Below are 22,109 nucleotides of genomic sequence, written 5' to 3'. Positions count from 1 at the left end.
TAATACAAAGCTTTTCAGTCGAGTACCATGTTTAGGCCACGAAGCTTTGCTGAGTGGCCTAATAGTACGGTATTACGAGAGTAAAAAGCTTAATTATATCACTATTGTATACAATACTTATTCTACGAGTCATCATCTTCATCATCAATGGACGGAAATATCATCATTCATGCAAGTTGAAATTAATGTTAATAGCGTCGTTCACCGTTGTATCAACATCGAATTACCTAGCAACCAATTGTTTGTAATAACCGTCTCTGATTGGCCGATAACGCGACAGATAAAAAAAATGTGTTTTAGATGCCGACAAATTTGCCAGGTATCGCAAATTAGTATAGAAATTGTATGAAGTTCTATTTTTGAAATTATTACAGTTAACTAAAAGTCAACTATAATGAAATTATTATAGTTGAGTCGGAACTGCCATAGAGTATCCAACACTGAAAAGTTAGCACTTATAGTTTAGTCTGTGGTGTCCTAATTGACAGATTACAGTCGACGAGTAGAAAAATATTATTATGATACTCTCAAAACAGCACTTTATTAATATTGTCTTCGGTTACCGCGATAGTTACTCATGAAATAAAACTATGGAAACGGATTAAATCGCGTATAATGAATTTAAAATACATCCCGACGTTTCGAACTCTTTACAGCGTTCGTCCGCCCGAATCCGTTTCCATAGTTTTATTTCATGAGCACTTTATTAATTATGTAGATGGTAGATTAATTACTATTAACTAATAAGATAGGAGATAGTACAACATTCAAAATATACATTTTTACCAGTTAATGTTAGCTAACACTATAAAATCTGTATTTGTCTATAGAATTAAATAAACCGGTGCTTACGTAGACATACGAGTAAGCTTCGGAGATAGGCATACACGTCGTATTATATCAACATTTGTTTTCCGTTTCAGAATTAAGTCCATGGATTTAATTAGCGAATAATGCCGGCACATTCATTACCGCCCACGCCGATGTTACGGAACCGATCGCAGCTACACGGAAATTACGCACGATTTGGGTATTCAGTGCATCTTGCTCTCTTTACGAGAAAATCGAGTAATTGAATTTATAACTGAGGCACACATATATTGGTAAAAGCTGTATGTTTTTTTAAAAATTTGGCACATTATGTATTTGTTTCCTTACTAGTGTGAGGACAGTGACACTGATGGTGGTGGCATTACGAACTCGGGTTTCAAATTTCAATCCACACTCGGTCGTCAATTTTGTTTATAAACGACGTAACTATTAATAACTATAGTTTGATTACGCACGTCAAGAATCGCAATCCATTCGAGTATAATATCTATGTGTGCGAGCTAATAATCAAAACTCCAGATACGATTTATTTTGGTATCTGCTGCGTGTAATACAGTAGTCTAAACTACAGTAGTCTTCAGCTGTCACTGCGAACCGCAACTATCTACTAAATCGAATATCCTACTATTTTTAAAGTACACAGTCCTAAAAACGCTGGAAAGATTGTCCGAGTAAATTATGGTGCTGGCGATAACAAAACTCGAACATAGATAACATGGTGCAGGGGAGATAGTGTTCAACAAAATGCCTTGGTGATCGGTGTTAGTCAGTAAAGAAAAACTTTGTATTGTGAACGAAAATGTTAGTGTTTTTAGTTTTTAGTGTGATTGGATTGGTTCCGTATGGTAAGTTACATTCATTTGTTGAAGATAGAAACAATGACAACATTTGCGTTGTTTTCACACTATGTTTGATAATGATAAAACGATAAGTGGTAGACAGCGGCACATAGGGATTTAAAAAAGACAGTAGACTAGCTTTATGTCGCTAAACCGATTCGATTAAGGTAAAATACCCCATAATGGACGGTGATGCCATTATGGACAAAAAAACACAAATCTTTAAAAATAAGTATCTATGATTAGTTTCTAAAAACTGACGGCTATGTAGCACAAACTAGAGTTATAGAGCTATTTCATTTTGAAGTTTCAATTAATTCTGTTATTTCTGAAGGATTTGGCGACAAGATAAAATTCACCAGTTTACTGAAAAAAATATCAAGACGAATTCTTAGTAATGTTGCTAAGAGAGTTGAGTACATGTATAAAATAATAAAAAAATTATACTCGGTGTAAACTTGAATGCGTTTTACTTACTGCATTAAGCATGAGATAAGGTATAAAACATACTAGTTTGTTGCTCCAAAGATATAAAGAAACAGCGTTATTTTGCGAGTGTCCATTACTGGAACCGAAAAACTGCGTACCTCCTATAATGGACAAGGAACAATTTACAAACCCAAAATTAACAAGAAACAATCCTATGTTAAAATAACCCAAACTAATTGTATTTATGGTATATAAAATTGACTCTTTGAGTATCAGTTGGCTTTAAAAGTAAAATTTTAAACTTATTTCACTGTCCATAATGGGGGATCCATTACTGGAGAACTGCCGTCCATAATTGGAGAAAAAACACCTAGTTTTAATTTGTTAACTATGAAGAAACCAATAGGAGTATCTATTCTGCAATACGCTTGAAATGTAAAAGAAGGATAGGACATTCAAGATTTAACACGCTTACGGTAGAATTTTTACATTTATCAGTGAAATATCAAAAACAGGCAAAAATTTTTTCTTAAACTGTCCATGATTGGGTCCGTTACCTTAGTCATTAGTTTGATATGAAATTTTGCCACTTTTAACGAAACCCGTGACTCGAAATCTAGAAACGACAAAGCGGAACCTTGAACTAGACTCGGTCACGTATAAAGCTTTTGCTATCTTTTGACATGATGTTTTTATAACATTATTTTATTATCGCTTGTAATCTCTGCCTACCAAAACCATAAATTTATTTCAATGCCAAATAAAATCACTGTTAAAATGCTGAAAGATTTCCATCTGTTAAAATGGTTCATTAAAATCTGACTGACTCCCAAACGCTTAATTTATACCTACCTTCAAAACTTAGCTATTTGTTTACTTCATTTTACATGTCACTTAAGGCATCCTTCCGCATCCAAAAACCAACAAAAAAACAAATATACATATCAAATATACAAAACGCGGCAACATCCATTGAGTAACATTATGTATATCACGAAATACCATTTGTCGTTACACTGGAACCGTCGCCTACGGCCGCGACAACGCATTGTACCAGCTCATCCCGTCCAGCAACTACTGCTAAATAAATATTTATTTATTCAACTGTTGACAAACGTATTTACATTGTCAATGAGCATCCGAGCATGTCGACACGCGCGTGGGCACGGGATTTTATGCTGATCGTCGTTTGTTTATGAATTGGGGCACGCGGAGTCTGTGACGGCGGTATAAATAGATAGCGTTTGAACTGCATCTAGTTCCTGTTTTAAAGAATGCCATGCACTGTTATGGATTGTAGAATACAGATGCCGTATATATAAACAGCTTGTAGCTTTGTATTGTGCCCGCTACATGTTCACACACAGTCATATAGCTTAACCCTAGCATATAAAGCATTAAGCAAGTAGATACTTATCGTATTATTGATCAGAAGATCAGAGCACATTCTTCATCCAAATCCAACAGCTTGTAGATTTTGGAAGCGATAAATACCTAACTAAAACAGTAAGTAAGTAGGTACATACCTGAAGTATTAGTCTAGCACCAATCCCACCTGTAGCCTTCTTCTCTCTTCTGTGATAGTCTTCCATTATTCAGTCTGTAGTACCAAAACTGAAAATGATGAAGCCTGTTATTTTAAAGCACAAGTTCAATACACCTCACAGTTCTAATTCTAATACCTACATCTGTCAAGTCCAGTTCTAGGTTCCGGTCGATGTTTAGCGATAAAATGGCCAGTTGTTGACCTCTACTTTTAATCTTCTATAATGAGTTGTGTTCTATATATGTACCTATTGTATACAACATTTTAAAATCCGTAGTCGATGAATAAGAAGTCCCTATAAAAGCTCAAAAGTGCCAACAGTAGGTTAACGTATGCGGAATGAAATCTGGACAAAGTTTTGATATTGTACAGAGTAAGTAAATAAATAAACTAAAATAATGTATAAATGCCAGATTAAAGATTACATATCTGTCATTTAAACTGGTAAGTTTCATGAGTATTGGATTCCTTTTCTCGAAATGATGGTCAATCGAGAAGGACGACCTAGCGAAACTGTTTGTAATTTCTGGTGTCCTGCCGTTTCGCCAAAAAACGTTTCGTCAAATTTCATTTCCCAATAATCATATCGCAATAGTTTCATTTCCCAAAGTATTGTTTGGCAAAGATATGTTTCGCAATGAATTTGTTTGGTCAAATTATCATTTAGCACAATTTTACTTTGTCAAATTTTATTTAGACAAAATTTTATTTCGCAAACGTTTTTAATGGCAAAACTTATATCCCAAACACATGTTTTGGTCAAAATTTCACATCGCAAAGTTCGAAAATATTTAGGCATTTGCATTTTCATTTCTACGGGAAGATTTTTTTGCCAAATTTAAGTTAAAATCTGTCAAATGATAATTTCAGTTTTATTCCCAAGTGCTTCAGTTGGACAAAAAAAGGATACTCATCTTTATTTTTGTCAAATTAATTACTAGACAAAATTATTTTGTCAACTTTTTTTTTTGTCAAAAAATGTTTCTACTTACACCATGCAAAGCCACGTTTGACAATAAATATTACAAGGCATAAATGTAATGTAATAATTTTATTAGTATTGTAATAGAAAAGTCGTGTGTGACAAAGTCAGTTTAGGTGCGACGACGAGCGAAGCGAGGAGGAGCGTGTTAGGTTCACAATGAGCAAACCGGAAATGATTTTTTAAAGTAATTAAAAATTAATAGAACATACTTAATGGTCTTGAAAACATCAGGTTTCTTTTATTTAATAAAATGTATCCGTAAGTGAAAATGTCATCCTTGACATTTGCAGCAGAAGGAAAAAAAGTACGACACACACATTATTTCACACAAATCTTGGACACAAAGTATAAAATCAACCAACAAATTTCCAGTGCGCCATTTAATTACAATATATTGGGAAATGGAAATTTTGCCTAACAATACCTTTGACTAAATAATATTTAGTAAAATGAAATTTGACCAAGTAAATATTTTGGGAAACAAATACTTGCCAAAACAAGTTTTGCTAAATGTCAATTTGCGATAAGTTGTTTTGCCAAACGTTTATTTGGGAAATGATAATTTGGGAATAATAGTTTGGGATGTGAAACTTTGGGAAACATTTTTTGGCGAATCGTCAGTAAACCGTAATTTCTACATACCAATTTTCTGTGACCGAATGCAAAGCCCGAGGAAAGTTTTGTAGGAAGGGTTAGAAGCTAACAGTCAATTTATAATATTTTTGCGTCCTTTTTCTTTACAAAAAAACCGGCCAAGTGCGAGTTGGACTCGCCCACCGAGGGTTCCGTACAAACTTTCAATGGTTAAAATAATCATACTACTTATACTCATATTCATTTATTCATATTTGTAACGCCATTTTACACGTCAAGATTTGATTTAAAAAAATAATATTTATACAGCAATAATACTTAGAGAATAAATAGACAGAAGATTGAAATTACAAAAAGTTAAGCAATATTCACATAAAAAATGCACAAAAATATTTTTCTAATTAGGTAATAAAAAAATTGTCATTAGTGTAGAACGGGTGCTCGACCAGCCAATTTTTTAAGCGATAGGTACTTAAAGTTCGACACACTAGGCGCTTCAACCACATATTGCGGCAATTTATTATAGACGGCAGGGTCCATCACATGTGTTAATTTGACCGTAAATTGGATTTCGCCAATTTACGGTCGATACCTACTAACTTTCCGGCATTTCGAATGTTGTACTTGGAACACATGTTATTAGTTTTGTCACAGAATATATTATGTATAATAGTACAAGTACGGAAGGCTCCTTTGATGTTCACAAAATGACGCCATTCTAAATTCTTACCTACATTAACAAACGGACCGCACGCGAGCAGCCAACATTGAATTTTTCCCCTCACTAGCTCGGAAACACGTGTTTTGTCCTTCAATACCAGCGGGTAAAAACGCATTTTACCCACTAGTGAGTGGGTAAAGTAATTTGACCTTGAATAAATTCAAATGAACTGCTTTAAAATTGATAAAAGTAGGTGAATCTAGTAATAAAGATCATTTACCACCTGTGGAACTACTGGAAGCAGTGATAAACGCATTTCTTGCGTTGTAGTTTCCTCGCTACAGTGAGGGGAAAAGTTTTGTGTTACACTCGGGTGCAAATGTATTTTACTTCTCGTGTGTTAAAAAACTCGCAAGTTCAGGATTCTATAAATAACTCGCAAGTTCATGATTCTTCAAATAACTATTATACAAATAACTATTATTGCGCCGCGCGAAGGTCGTCGCCAATGAATGGGCCGCGAACTCGCGGCCGCTGACATGTACTTGTAGCGCGGCGATAGAATCGCGGAATGAGCCGCCCCTGGTTTTGTATGCTGCCAAGTTCTCTCTTACATAAATGGCTACCTGCATGATAACTATTGCAGGCAGTGTAATGAGTGTAAAGCTAGGAACATACTACGCGGATGTCCGTCGTAAATCGACCGCGACCGCGACCGAACAGTGTGCACGGAACAAAACATCCAGCGAGCCAGATTTCGAACGGACGTCCATGCGCTCAAGGCCACGTCCAGGTCCGTCGACCGATAGTTTGCACGGTTAAGTGTATATTCATTGTCCAGATCCCCGTCCGCGGTCGATTTACGACGGACGTCCGCGTAGTGTGTTCCTAGCTTAAGGATTCTTATTTTTTAAAGAGTTCTTTGGCCGGAGTGTCTACTGTCTACAGGTACCTGAGCAACGATCCTGACAGCTCGTTTCTGAAAGCGAAAGACCCTCTCCCATTCAGGACAACATCCCCAGACCAGACCTCCGCAACGTACTGTATTAATGAATGGACAGTGGCGAAATAGCATGTCCGGGCTACTTCTGGAGCCACAGACTTTGCAACTCGACCTAAGGCAAAGCACGCACTGCCCCGACTACCACACGGTTTATCTACTTGCTGGTCCCAGTTTAAGCCCTGATCAATCTTTAAACCTAGGAAAGTAGTCGTGGATGCCTGTTCAAGTATTTTCCCATTAATTATGAACTATCAACGGCGTGGTCATGCGACCCGAAAGATTAAAATGCACAAAGTGTAATTAAAATGTTGGCAGCCTGTATCGCAACTGGAGGACCTACGGAAGTAATTAGGACAATAGATCCTTCCTCCTTCCTTCCTCCTCCTTCCTTCGGTCCTTTGAGTACATCCCTTCTAAGTACAGGTTTGTACAAGTTTCTAATGAGTCGACTCGGCAACGCACATGTGCCACTCCTTGAGTGGCAGGCGTCCATATGTAACAGTGACCGCTTTCCATCAGGCGGACCGTATGCATGTTTGCCACCTACGTGGTACAAAAAAAAATCTCGACGAATTCACCTTAAACATTAAAAACTAAATCAAAATCGATTGATTCGTTCGGGAGCTATGATGCCAGACAGACATGTCAAGCGTCAAACCTATTATTATTATAACACTCCGTCGTTTTTGCGTTGGTGGTTAAAAACAAGAAACCTCCTTCAAAACTATAATAAAACACAACTTTCTATGAAAATCGGTAAAGTGCGAGTCGGATTTCGACATTTCCAAACAAAAAGGTCATGAGCGCCTGACGACATGTGATAGCAACGTACACTAGATTTGTACTTTAAAGATTTTGCGTATATTTTGGAAACTATAAGAGATAGAGCAAATAGACTTCAGATTTTGGTTGTCGGTGGCACAATTTTTTTGTTTTCGTATATATACACCATTTTTTGGACCTATTAGGGCAATATTATGGTCAGTGCAGTTCTAAACAGTCTTAAGCGCCTCTTTTTTAGTAGGAACTTAAGTCATTTTGGCAAATGATTAAAATTTTTAACAATTTCTAAACAGAAATGAATTTCTTTCTACCTGTCCATGGCGCTCACAAAATTTCAAAACATTTAGTAAGTACTTGCAGCGGCAGTGAGTGAAAATCTCAATTTGAGTTTTTTTCTCTTAAGTCCGACTTACGCTTGACTGTAGATTTCTAATAGGTTTTCCTGTAATCTACAGGTAGAGGGCTATCTCGTGTATTTTTTTGAAAATTTTACGCTAAGTAGTTTCGGAGATAAGGGGGGGGAATGGTAATTTTTCTTAAATAACTTCTAAATTACCAAAATAAAAACTATAAAAAAAATATATTTGAAATGCTTATAAAATGCTCTTTCATTTGATATGTATCACAATATAGTTGTAATAACTTTGATTTTTAATTTTCAATTTTACCCCCCAAAAGTGCCCCTTATGATTAAATTTCGTTTAATTTCATTTGATTATATTGCATGTCCGTCTTTGGGCCACAGGTTTACATACGTGTGCCAAATTTCAAGTAAATCGGTCCAGTAGTTTCGGAGAAATCGGCTGTGACAGAGGGACAGACAGACACGCGAGTGATCCTATAAGGGTTCCGTTTTTCCTCTTTGAGGTACGGAACCCTAAAAACTACCGCAACAAAGCGTGGTCCAAGAAAACATTACAGCATTGGCAAGTTTTCTGGGAGAGATTTGATAAAAGAAATGTCGGCCCCCTAAGGCACAAAATCTCACAGAGAGCTCGAGACAGCATTCGAATGGGGCAGCGAAAGTGATAAAAATTATCTTGAAGACATAAGTATCGATACACATTCAAAAAAAGTTAGGCCTATAGTCTTCAAAAATAAAATAAACAACTTTGAAAATGCTGCTACGCCGTTAAGTCAAAAAATGTAAAAAACAGCTGTTTTTGCATTTCTGAGTTTATGAATGACTAATAATATGTCGAGTAAATGGAATTTCACGACAAGAAAACTATTATTTTGAGAACACTAATGATCCTACGGACAAGAATGTGAAAAATGTCGAGCATACGAAGCTTCTTTAAAAAGTTATCACATGAAAGATAAATTTGGACCTTAAAAAATGCTAACATTGGTTTTGTCGACACCGATGGACATAAAGTATCACAAGTTCTGTTAGAAGCCTCACATTGGCGAAAACTCTTTTATTTATCGATATTCAATACATAATTAAAATCACGAAAGATATCAAAAATAAACTATGTTAGGTATATTAATTTTATAAGACATTGAATTTTGTCCAGATTTCATTCCGCATACGTTATTCACCCGTATTTAAGTACAATTAGGTACAAATAGTACGTACATAATCCTATTATCTATAATCAGCTATATCTAATTATCTATCCCCTCATTCTGTTTAGTTGGCTATTGTAGAAAGCTCCCTCGAAAGGTGTGGTCACAATGCAAGGTGCACTTAAATATCTAAAGGACGGTTTATGGTTAAGGTTCAGAAGAACATATACCTCTACCACAGTTTTTGTTTAAATATCTAATTTTATGCGAATGTCCAATCAACTGTTCATTCTGTTTGACATTTTATGTAGAAGCTTCAAAATTCAAATCGGGAACTACTGCCAGTCACCTCTTACAGTTAATTTTGTCTATATTTAAACACATTTAGACAACTTATTATAGGAAAACGATAACTTTCATCGATCGATAGGTACATTTCACTAAACTACGTCCATCCGTCCAAGTGTCATTCAGATCGCTTCCTCCAGTTGACTTTGGTGTATAGAAAGCTCGCTATCTAAAGCCGCGGCCACAATGGAAGGTGCACGCACTTATCCGTGCACAATTATGTCAGACGCCTATCATCCACTTTCCCGGGCGACCGGCTGCTCTTCACGCATCGCCGGCTGACCACCAACTTAAGACCACGGACAGATTGTCGGAACTAACAGTGAGACAAATGGGGGTCGCTTTGACGCGCATCGAGAGAAAGGATGAGCAGTGTGCAATGTAACAACTTTTATACGTTAACTTGGTTGTGATGTAGCACAACTTGCGTAAACCGAAAACATTGGTATAGATAGAGGTTTAAAAAAGTGGGACACAATTTGTAGTAAAAGAGGGCGCCACTTTTTATGTAACTGTCACATTTTTGATGGAAAATGCGTAAACAATGTTGTCCAGCAGTTTCTTAAATTTTAGCCTAAAACCAATAATCATAAAGTATTTGCATTGGGGTAATTTCGAAAGCAGTCTAATTTCGAGTCACATAAAAATAACCATTATTTCCATCATATCAAGATTTCCATTTCGAAATTACCCGAGAATTTCTGTGATTCCAAATTACCCCAATGCACCTACCTAGATATCTTACTAAAGTTAGTTCCTTTGCAAAAAATTGCATTATGTCATAAAATATCATTAGAATCTAGAGCGCAAACAGGATTTTTGCGCGATCGTAATACAAAGCACTAAGTAAAGAATCTGCTCGCTATAATATAAATTCATACATTTATGGCAACTTTCTCCAGATCATAGAAAAGCCGCTGGCATTGTGGCTCGTGTACAACTGTCCTTATTGGAACACTTCGCCTCATTATAGGCTAGTTTCGCCGTCAGTGTTCTATGACAAAACAAGATGATACTTTGCGGTCTTTCCGGGAAATCATGCCGCAACGTCAACGTAGTATAAAGGGTCGTGTCGCCATTAATTTAATTACGCTATACGTCAAATCCAAAAGGAGAAAAGTGAAAGAAAAGCGAATGATCGAGTTAAATAAGTGGTCGGCTCTGAGCTCGGCATACCGACGCATCGAGAGCGGATTCTCTCGCTTTCAATAATTACGCAGCGTACGCGCCTGTATTGGAACGACGGGCTGATGACCGGTAAAATGGCGCGAAACGCGAGAAAATGACATATGATTGCGGCGGTTAAAACAAACGTAAAATGCTCTCCGGAGTAGTCATTACAAGCGGGCACGACGATCAGTTACGGGCAAGTAAAGGTAGATTGGACATGCAGGGACCGCGACCGGGCAAATGTCAGATATCTAATTCGCAAAACCTTTTGTGTTGACTGTGAGCTAGCTCATCCGTGGGTTGTAGTAAAACTTGAGATCTGTTATTACTATGCGTAAGTATAGACCACACCAAAACTGGTTGGATTGAGACGTTAAGCCAGCGAAGCATTGTAAAGAACATGTCAGGAGTCAAATGTCGATCGATACCAAGTCGCCATAGCGAGTCGATGATGAGGGAGCAATTCTGGGGCGCAAATTGGTAATCACGATCGCTCGTGCACTACTGTTACAGTATAGAGTAATAGCACTAAGGTCTCACCTCATGAAAGTAGGTTTATTTCCCGACGTCTTCGTGAAATCTGAAGATACGACCTGTGTTAATGTCCTGTAAAAAAGCAGCAAAAGGATAAGTAGGTACTAAGAGCAATCGCACACTTTACTTTGATAACTGTATGCCTCAAGAAAACAGAATTAATGTTATTCCGTGAACAGAAGCCATCTCGCAAGTTCGCTAAACATTTGTCACATACATAATTTAGCATAATACTTAAGCACATTGTCAGGAAAAAAGAGACGAATTTTAAAAGCGTAGGAACAGAGAACTGACCTGCAATTGCCATTGAAAATTTGGATTTTGCGTCTTCCTGACAAAATAGGAGTAAGTACCTGAATCAACTCATATTGAGTTTCAGATTATGTTGTTACTTATTTATTACTACCTACTCAAGTACTTACTGGAAGAATAAATCTACCTTGATCATTTTTGACAGACCTTTGAAGATAAAATGTAGGTACAAAGCTGACACATGTAAGTACGCAAGTGGTTCCCTTATACAAAAAGTTCCAGATATACATTATCTGATCAAAATGATCGATGGGCACTTTCCGATTCGACCTAGGCCCTGAACCGAGAAAAAGTTCACCGAAACACGGCTTAATAATTACATGGTAAAATAAAGCTGTCGCTTGTCTGAAAGCGATCGATTCTTAACAACCCTTTTAGGGTAGAACCATGTTTTGTAAACAATTTCACGACGCAACAAAATAAAATTTCTTTAACATTTTTGTGTATGTTTTTTTTTCCTTTGGTACCCAGTGTTTTAATTTATCGCCACTCGTTTCGAAATTCCTCTTTTCCGCACCTGTATCGTAATGTACTATTACCTAATTTAAAACATTCCTCATCAGCTTAATTGGATTACAGTTTATTTTAAGAACATGTTCGAATAAAAGTGCCTCTTCTTAAAACAAGCTAACCGTTAGGAATCGAGCTGTTACAATCGAAAAACGCAATATAATTTTCATTCATATGCTACCTGTTTCTTCCACAAACACTATCACCAATACAATATATACATGGTACAGTCAGCTCAGCATAACATATTCTAACAATACTATTTCTGATCCTCAACAGTGACAACAGAAAGCTGCTTCCAACAACGCTGCCTCGGCTGCCATCCAGACGACGCCACATTTCCCGGTTCCCCCATAGAATGTCACCCCAGTACCTCAGTCACTGCCGAGTGGATACACAATCTAGGGCATCCGCCACCATCCACGGATTCAAAAGTACCTATAGAGTACCGCTGTCTCAAGATGGTAGCGACGCCAGATGATAAGTCATGTAAGTCGGTTCCCGTTCCCACAAAAATCCCACCCCAACTGGGTTACAAGAGAAGCCCGATAAATGTCACCCTAGTACTTCAGTCACTGCCGAGTGGATAGACAATCTGGGGCACCCACCGCCGTCGGCAGACTCCAAGGTGCCTACAGAATACCGCTGTCTCAAGATGGTAGCAACACCAGATGACAAATCATGTAAGTAGATTAACACAAAATTTCATCCGTATTGGATACAGAATAAAATCTATAACTTGGTCAACAATGTCAACATAGGACAGCCATAAGATTTTGGAATCTCTCTCATGCCTCTTGAGTTTAAACCTATGACATCTACGGTACTAGTAGTAGTCCATTAAATGCCTGCGATAAATAATTGAGCAAACGATCACAAAAGTTACTATAGTGAATGCATGTCGGAAGAAAGAAAGGCACTCGAGAGTTAACATTGATTTTATACGCCCACGACGAGTATCAGTATAATATGTAGGTATTTATAAAAAGACTGTCTAGAGTTTGGTAACTTCAATAAAACCTTTTTTTACTGTATTAACTTTTTGTATTAGTAATTAAACGTAAAATATTTGGGTGTGGTTCGCTACAGAGCGGCGTTCAGAGAGAAGCGCTACGAAAGAGATATTATCGTGAGCGTTGGTGCATTCAGCTACGCACACTGGTCTTCCAAGAGATTTTATATTAGATTTCGATTAAACTGGCTGCATATTAAACTTAACCCTGATTCATTTAATTTTTGGTGGACCTCGAAAACACTCAGGAACATTTACGTAAAGAAAAACAATTTCATAAAATCCCCTAATCACACTCTTGTAAATTTAACTTTTTTATTTACAGTTGGCAACACCGTGGACGTTATACGCGGGTGCATCCCCAGAGTCCAAGTGGACTCAGTGTGTCTCGCCCTAAAGGCCGTGGAGCGAGCGAGAGGCCACAGCGACGCGCGTTGTTTCACATGCAACAGAAATAATTGCAACTCGGCAACTATCATACAAGTATTTAGCCTTCATATAGTATTTGCCATTTGTTTTATGTTCTTTTTATTGGGGTAGTTTATATTTAGTAGCTAGTTATTTTAGCCGAATGAGTAAAGTGCGACATACTATATCTCTATTCCTACAAATTGTATATAAACTGTTGTACACAATAAAGTGATTACTACTACTACAATTTTAGAAATTTAACGAGTTTTTCGTAACTGTCACATTTTTGACGTAAAGTTTAAAACATGGCAACATTTTTTTACAGAAAATTATTTCATTTCTACAATTTTGTGTCACACTATATTTATTCTGTCCTGTGACATTTATTTTGTTTAAGTGGGATTTATAAATAAAATAAGATATTATAAATTATACAGCTTGTATTTTTAATTGTTAACATACTATTCTTAATTTGTTTACAAATATCACTGTTAAATTAAAATCACACAACCATTATTGCCTACTGTTACGAATAAAGTAACACAGTTTTAAACATAATCGGAAGATTAATTAATCATATTAATTTTAAGTAGGTCCATCGAATTTATAGTTTATATTAGATGTATAAAATAACATTATTTCATATAATTAGTGATATGTTATTAAATTCGAGAGTTATTTTACTGCTGCCATATGAAAAGTAAATTTTAATAAGTCATATATTATACACCAAGCATACATAGTATATAATTGTAAATTATCTAAAAAGACTAGATATTTAGCTGCAAATTACACAATTATTTTACGACTAAAAATTTGTACAATATACACATATAATTATAATTACGAGTAATACAACTGGCCTATGGCAATGAGTATTTCCAAAAATAAATGCTAATATTCGTTCATTGTGTACTATTCATATTACAAACACTACGTTTCTAAATCAAAGATAAATTTGCAGTGGAGTAGAACTAAGCATAAGATGAGTCTTAGGACCCATGTCACCACGGCGATCGTGTGTTGCCAAGCTAGAAAAAAAAATCTAAAAATTATAAGATGTGATAGTAATAGCAAACTGTTAAAGTGACGCAGACTGGTACGATAGTTTGCCTTCTCATTGAAATACATAAAATGTACGTATTAATTTACGAAAAAATATTTAAAATATATTTTTTACTGTAGAGTGTAGTCAATAGCAATATCATGAGATTGGCCAATAAACAATTCATAAATTACATATATACAGGTACTATGTGATCAATCGGTATAAGTACACAAACATACTGGACTTATTCTACACATCAGCAAAAGAGTATCTAAACATCAGTATACATGTAATACTAGTTTTTATACAATGGAATGTGAATCAAAGGTACTACTATCTACCATTATCTAAAACATATTACAGTTAATTATATAGTTCCGCAATAAACATTTAACATAAAAACCATATATAAAAGTACGAAGAGAGAAAACGAAGAAACAAATAATGAGATTCTTAACTACAACAATGTAGAGGAATATTGTACTTTGAATTTGATCACCAATACAATATATAAACAATATATTTAAGTACTCTAAATATCACATTTATCGCCAAGGCACTCGGTCGAAATGCCAGATCTGTTGCGTGGTCGCCGCGTCACGCATCTTGTCGCGACACTTCTTTGTCGAGATGATGTCATTAAAACCATCTGCCTGTTTATCAATCAGTGCTAACGATAAGCACAGCCCGTCTTTTGTTTTTAACCTAGGCCCTTTCTGCTCCCAAATCTGCTTCGGCGTTTCTTTACAAGCCTTCCACATGGCGCGACCTTCGGTTCGCTCTAAGCACAGATTCTCATCACCCATAATCTTACCCTCGGGAGTATAAACGACCATCGTGTCCCAACTTCTATCGTCAATCCCACATGGTACCCCCTTTGCCGGTACGGCGAGCCCCGTCGTCTGCTCCGGCACCGCTAAACAAGGACCAAGATCGCTCCTAATTTTACCAAACCATCTCTCATCGCTAGGAAAGAAATTCTGAGGCCACACATTATCCAAATACCATTTAAAACTTTTACACTTTAAATTCTTCCGCAACTCCACCCTAGAATACACTGCTTGTTGGTCGCGGATCGCTGCTATGTTAGGATTGAATTTGAAAAAGAAATCTGCCCACTCGTCCATCCACACAGTGGCCGCGCGTGCCAAATTAACGTTCAAAACTTTACTAACGCCTCCTGGGTATTTATAAGGGCTGTGTCGTCTAAAAATGTGTCCTACTCGTGAGCATGGTGTGATTTCTACTCGGGCGCCGCACTGCCAGGCCCGCCAGGACAGTTCCAAGTTCTCTGCTCCCCAAATAAGCATACCTTCATCGTATCCTCCTAGGCGCCAGAAGAGGCTTTTCCTGACTGCGAAAAGGCCTCCGGCCATAGCTGGTGTGGGGTAGGGTTTGGAGGGGTTTTCTGCTTTTTGAGCCATGACTTCGGCACTGGGGTTGAGCCAGCGGAAGAAGAGGTTCCAGCTGAAAGCGCCCCAGTGAGCGTCGATGCTCTTGGTGTAGGCTAAGGTGTCCTCGGATAGTAGGTCTATGTGTGGGCATATGAAGACGTCATCGCTTCCCGCTCGATCGAGGAGGGGCTCGAGCCAACCTTGTGTTACCTGAAATCATTCAATAATATGATATCAGTATGTTATAGGTACCCTTTGAATCATATGAACGCATAAAGCTTAAATCTCTAGTAAGTTTTATGTAATATGGCTCGCATTGTAAGTTAGACATAACAGCACATTATGATTTATGACACAAGTGTGCTGGGTGCTGAGGGAGAAACTCAGCTTTCCTAGCTCCCAACAGCCGAGCCCCTGCTAGCCTATCTGTTTTATCAAATTGGCTATAGCATCGTCCAGCTCTTTGCCAAGACACCTTTTCTAACTGGCATCATATCCTACTAATGCGAGCATAAAGTTCTTACCTCACAGTGAGCATCCAAAAACACCAAAGTTCTTTGCCGAGATATCTTCTCTCACTAGCGTCGTCTACTAGGATTATCTGAAAGGTTGCGAAGGCACTTGTGAGTCATAATCAGTGATCGGAAATTCGGGAGCTTCTTTACCTAAACTTCGACCTCAGTCTTTTGTTTTGCGTGATGTTGACTAGTATGGAGGCGGACTCAATTTGGTTTTACTAATAAATTTCCCGGGACTTCCCGTAATTTGAATAACAGTAATAATAATATCATCTAAACACAATACCTAAATTAAGGCCTTAAATGGACTAACACGTGTCCTTTTTGTACATGCTGCCGACATATCGTTAAAACGGCTTGTACATATGTTGACGAAATTCACTAAAAAAGGCATAACCCAACGACAATTGATACACATTAACAATGTTCTGATGTTACATACAATCCCGGGATCCCGGGATTTAAATCATAAATAATATTATTTTTAAAAAGCTGACTCCATACTTGCTTAGCTTAGCTCCCGAATTTCCGAACCCTAGTCATAATGTATCTAATATTTATTATTAAGGTAGACAATTCGACATAGACAAAATACCTATTTAATTCATATCCATAATATTAAACTACTTATAATACCTAACCACATTTTTATGTTTCCGTAGTTAGTAAACCACAAATCGATCTGCTTATTGGAATTTCTTTCCAAAATGCACTTTAGATATGATTTCGATTAGAAAATAAAAACAATTAAGATAGTGTGTTCAGTAACAAGTTTCTTTAAACATTATATTTTCTTCATCAACTAAATACCTACCAAGCCAAAGTCGTTATCGCTGCCATGCATTTGAATATCTACATACTAAAGTATATTAGCAGTTTTACTCATGGTTTTACTAAACTAAGGCCCACTTGCACCAACCACTTAACTCAGGGTTAGTAGGCTGTCATCTGTCAAATTCCATATAAAATGGTGGGTTAACCCCCGGGTTAACTCTCCCTTTTCGTTGGTGCAAGTAGCCCTAAGGGAGCTACCGGAGCTATCACACTGGGCGAGTAGCGAGCGAGTGGATAACTAAACGAGCGCCAGCGAGTTCGCCGCGCTATCAAATCAGCCCAGCGTCATATCGACTTAACTGTGCATGGCATTTTCAAGAGCAATATACACTAATCTCAATAAATCATACTGAGACAGTCCTAACTTTTTTAACTCATGTCACCTGTTTCAACAGCTGCTTAGGAAACCTCATGATGACCGACATGACGGTACGCATCAGTGTCGACCACGCCTCATTATGGAACACTATGACGACGGTCGCCGTCGGCAGGTTACCTATCCATGTTTAATTCCACCAATAAGTCCTTTAGACTGTGACAATGACAATTATTTTAACTAACCTGTTTCAATAGCTGCTTAGGAGACCTCATGATGACCGACATGACAGTACGCATCAGCGTCGACCACGCCTTTTTATGGAACACTATGACGACGCTCGCCGTCGGCAGGTTATCTAGGTTGAATTCTACCAATAAGTCCTTCAGACTGTGACAATGACAACTATGTATTTTAACTAACCTGTTTCAATAGCTGCTTAGGAGACCTCATGATGACCGACATGACGGTACGCATCAGCGTCGACCACGCCTCATTATGGAACACTATGACGACGGTCGCCGTCGGCAGGTTATCTAGGTTGAATTCTACCAATAAGTCCTTCAGACTGTGACAATGACAACTATGTATTTTAACTAACCTGTTTCAATAGCTGCTTAGGAGACCTCATGATGACCGACATGACGGTACGCATCAGCGTCGACCACGCCTCATTATGGAACACTATGACGACGGTCGCCGTCGGCAGGTTATCTAGGTTGAATTCTACCAATAAGTCCTTCAGACTGTGACAATGACAACTATGTATTTTAACTAACCTGTTTCAATAGCCGCTTAGGAGACCTCATGATGACCGACATGACGGTACGCATCAGCGTCGACCACGCCTCATTATGGAACACTATGACGACGGTCGCCGTCGGCAGGTTACCTATCCATGTTTAATTCCACCAATAAGTCCTTCAGACTGTGACAATGACAACTATTTTAACTAACCTGTTTCAATAGCCGCTTAGGAGACCTCATGATGACCGACATGACGGTACGCATCAGCGTCGACCACGCCTCATTATGGAACACTATGACGACGGTCGCCGTCGGCAGGTTATCTAGGTTGAATTCCACGCTCTTACAACTGCAACAGATTATGTAATAACACAATTACATGCATTCTTGACAAACGCAACTAAGCAAGTTAATACGTAGGGTCTTTTATACTGATGTGTACAGTTAGACGTCACCTGTATCTTCAAGACGGTTAGATTTGTTTTGCAAGAATGGAATTGTGTAAGTTACGAGTATTTTAAAGTAAGAATTTTTTTACTTTACTTTGCTCTCCGTGTGAACCATAAAAAAAGTTAATAGATGTGTGAATGCCAATGTGAATTGTGACAATAGGTATGGTTCCCGAGAAAATGTGATAGGCATTAGTTACATTATAAAAAAAACCTATATATTACCTGCCTAAAACAGTAACCCGCTTATTCATAAAAAGTATGTTAATAAGCGGCAAATAATCTTTTGTCTCTTTCCGACGTATTGGTGTGATGGAAAGGGACAAACGATTTGCATGTCAGCTTTAGTAAACGTTTACGTACAAATAAGGGTTTAAGTCCATTTATAGATTTTAACGAAATAGTAGGAATCGTTGTCATCGAAATAAAAAAAGAGCTGCTAGCTACATATTCATAGGCAAACAATTTTAACGTTGTTTTAAGTTTGCTCAAAAAAATAACTAACAAGTGGTTTCTGCGAAGTTATAGGATGGGAAACACATGTGGCACAAGTGGTCAGAGTACTTGTTAAGAAATTGGTTGAGGTCACAAAAAAGGGTCACCAAGACCCAAATAGGAATACGAGTGCATGCCAGTATCTTTAAAAAATAGGTTGACGCAACATGTGTGGGGATCGCGCCTTTGAAATTAAGCAATATTTAAAGTATAGCTATCAGTGTCACCTAAGAATGCATCCTGCATAAAACATTAATTTTGTTAAACTAACAATCTTGCAGAATTGCGACTTTATATCGGTGAAGTGCAGATAAGAAGTCAAAGGGTAAGTACCTACATACAATTTATGTGGATACATTTTTCCACTTTCTTCATCCTACTAAGGATCACTTGCACGTTCCAGGGGTAGCCACTAACCTGGGGGTAAATGCTAAAACCTGGAGTAAAGACATGCTGTTAGAGAGGAAATAAGGTTATTCACGGGTTAGTTGGCTGACCGTGTGGTGACGGGTTAAGAATTTCACCACCCCCTTTCTTCCCGTGGGTGTCGTAGAAGGCGACTGTGGGATATGCGTTAAATTGTGGCGTAGGCGAGAGGCTGGCAACCTGTCACTGCAATGTCACAATTTCGTTTTCTGTCAACCCCTTATTTGCCAAGAGTGGCACTGAAACTTGAGTAGTTTCATGTGCTCCGCCTCCCCCTTCATGGGATACAGGCGTGATTGTATGTATGTATGTAGTTGGCTGACCCTGGAATGTGCAAGTGACCCTAAGACTCAGAATCGTCTCTAACCATCAATTGCATTTTCCTGAATCTGGAATTCAAATTCTTACCTGTCGCTTCTCATATCAGGCAAACTTCTATTAATAGATATCTTGTCGCTGACGAGTATATTATAGGAGTGCAGTTGGTACAATTCCCGTGCTGTGATGAGTTCCCGCTGAGCGAGTTGTACTGGCCGACCCCCTTCCCCGGCGCCTTTGACTGGCGCATAGTTGTTACTGTTTATTATATCTAAAAAAAAAACTCATACATATCAGCAATACGATATATGATATGTATGTGAATAAATAGAAAATCTGATTCTGTGATTTAATAGGTATTTTGGTAAAGTTGCTCAAAATCCTTCCTTTGTAAAGACAAAAGCCATTCCAACTGAAATTAAACCTGAAGATATTTGATCAATTTATTTTAATTCATATCAGCAAATAATTCTTACATACAATTTTACTATGACTTAAAATAAATAACAGAAACAGTAAGCACAAAATTTACATGAGAAAGCTAATTACAAAATATCTATATCTCTCTTACTCTAATTAATTTTAGATAAGTGCCATCAAGTTCAAATGAAATTTCCTATTTTATTAACTACTTTTCTTACTTAATTTCTTCTGCATAGTTAATTTAATTCCAAAAATAACTATTGTAGCTTTCATTGTAGTCTGATTACCATAAACAAAACACCATCCTAATATTTAATCAGTCAAGGTTCCAGCGGTCACTGAACAATGTCATAATGAATGACCATCAGATAACCATTTAAAACACCGGCTGTATTATATATTTAACAAAACAGTGATTCAATGTAGAATACAAAATGAAGTAAATTTTGCGACTTATAAAATTAGGCAATATTTTAATTAATGGCAAACATTTTTTGGCTACATTTGGTTAGATAGTAAAAAAAGTTAAAAATTTCAAGATTGCTGTAAATGTCATAGAAGTCAGCTTTGGGATAAGGGTTTAATTTTATTGTGATGTGAGCAATGGGCTAGCAATCTATCACTGCAATATTAAAATTTATTTTTCTTTTGCCCTTTGTTGCTAACAATGACACTGTAACTTAAGCAGTTTCTGGTCTACACACCTGTTTTGGAGTACAGGCACAAGTTTATGTATTTGTATGGTATTAGCTAGTAAATATATATTATATGACATATTAAATAGAAATTACATACATACATATAATCACGCCTGTATCCCATAAAGGGGTAGGCAGAGCACATGAACTACAAAGTTGTGCCACTGCCACTGCACAGTGCCACTCTTGGCAAAGAGGGATTGAAAGAAATCCAAATTGTGACATTGTGAAATAGAAATTGGATTTAAAAATAATATTACAAAATACAAACAAAAATATGATATGATATGTATAAGTTTGCCAGTGCTGCAACATCCCGCTGTCACAAATACCATAATGTACTTACCATCAGATAAGTTTCCTTTACCAAAGCCTCCGATATAGTGCCCAACTATTACTCTCATACCACCTTTCTCTGTGTTTGACTGATCATTTTGCCAACTATAACAAAAAAATTGGTGAACAATAATGTAAACCCAACAGCCAAAAAAAACATTTATGAAAAATAAAATTACTTTTTACTCCAATCTTCACGGTTTCTTCTAATAGTATTGTATAATTCCATACTGACATATAACATTGCATTTATTAAAAATATCAATACTATTATTAATGTTATAATTTTTTTCTTACGACCTCTGCACAGCAGTGACCAGAATTCCTGAGAATAAAAACATTGACTCATTAGTTAATGATTCAAAAACCTCTTTTTCAGAAGAATGATACAAAGTTTCATTAAACTCACGCCTTGCAGCATCTCGGTTGCAAAATCTCAGAAGTTCAACTTCAAGTGAGAGACAAGAATAAAAACTAGTACACCAAAAACTGCTCCAACTATAACCCTATGGGTTTTCAGTAGTCATTACAGTCGTCTATTCTTCATTTCTATGGATAATAAAACTGTGTCAGGTCACTAGAATAAATAGTTGTTCACAAATTCACAATCAAACAGCCTATCCAAGT

General features: G+C 37.2%; 2 protein-coding genes across 2 annotated transcripts; one reads left to right on the top strand and one right to left on the bottom strand.

Annotated features, from left to right (window-relative positions):
• The first annotated feature begins 1,411 nt into the window (after positions 1 to 1,411).
• LOC125231466 lies at positions 1,412 to 13,875 on the top strand. Its single transcript, XM_048136937.1, has 3 exons — positions 1,412 to 1,676; positions 12,337 to 12,546; positions 13,395 to 13,875. Exons 1-3 carry the CDS (start codon positions 1,631 to 1,633, stop codon positions 13,607 to 13,609), a joined length of 471 nt encoding a protein of 156 aa, XP_047992894.1. The 5' UTR covers positions 1,412 to 1,630; the 3' UTR covers positions 13,610 to 13,875.
• LOC125231353 (polypeptide N-acetylgalactosaminyltransferase 1-like) lies at positions 13,592 to 22,102 on the bottom strand. Its single transcript, XM_048136798.1, has 10 exons — positions 21,892 to 22,102; positions 21,662 to 21,807; positions 21,493 to 21,587; positions 20,116 to 20,296; positions 18,548 to 18,686; positions 18,217 to 18,329; positions 18,039 to 18,158; positions 17,836 to 17,980; positions 16,447 to 16,491; positions 13,592 to 16,132 (listed from the first exon to the last, which is right to left on the bottom strand). The coding sequence occupies exons 1-10, from the start codon at positions 21,901 to 21,903 to the stop codon at positions 15,074 to 15,076; spliced, it is 2,055 nt and encodes a 684-aa protein (XP_047992755.1). The 5' UTR covers positions 21,904 to 22,102; the 3' UTR covers positions 13,592 to 15,073.
• Between the last annotated feature and the right edge of the window lie 7 nt (positions 22,103 to 22,109).

The sequence above is a fragment of the Leguminivora glycinivorella genome, chromosome 11 (assembly GCF_023078275.1).
Source record: "Leguminivora glycinivorella isolate SPB_JAAS2020 chromosome 11, LegGlyc_1.1, whole genome shotgun sequence".
In the NCBI taxonomy this organism is placed as follows: domain Eukaryota; kingdom Metazoa; phylum Arthropoda; class Insecta; order Lepidoptera; family Tortricidae; genus Leguminivora; species Leguminivora glycinivorella.
The sequence above is the reverse complement of the archived record's forward strand: the minus strand, read 5'-3'. Positions and strand labels throughout refer to the sequence as shown.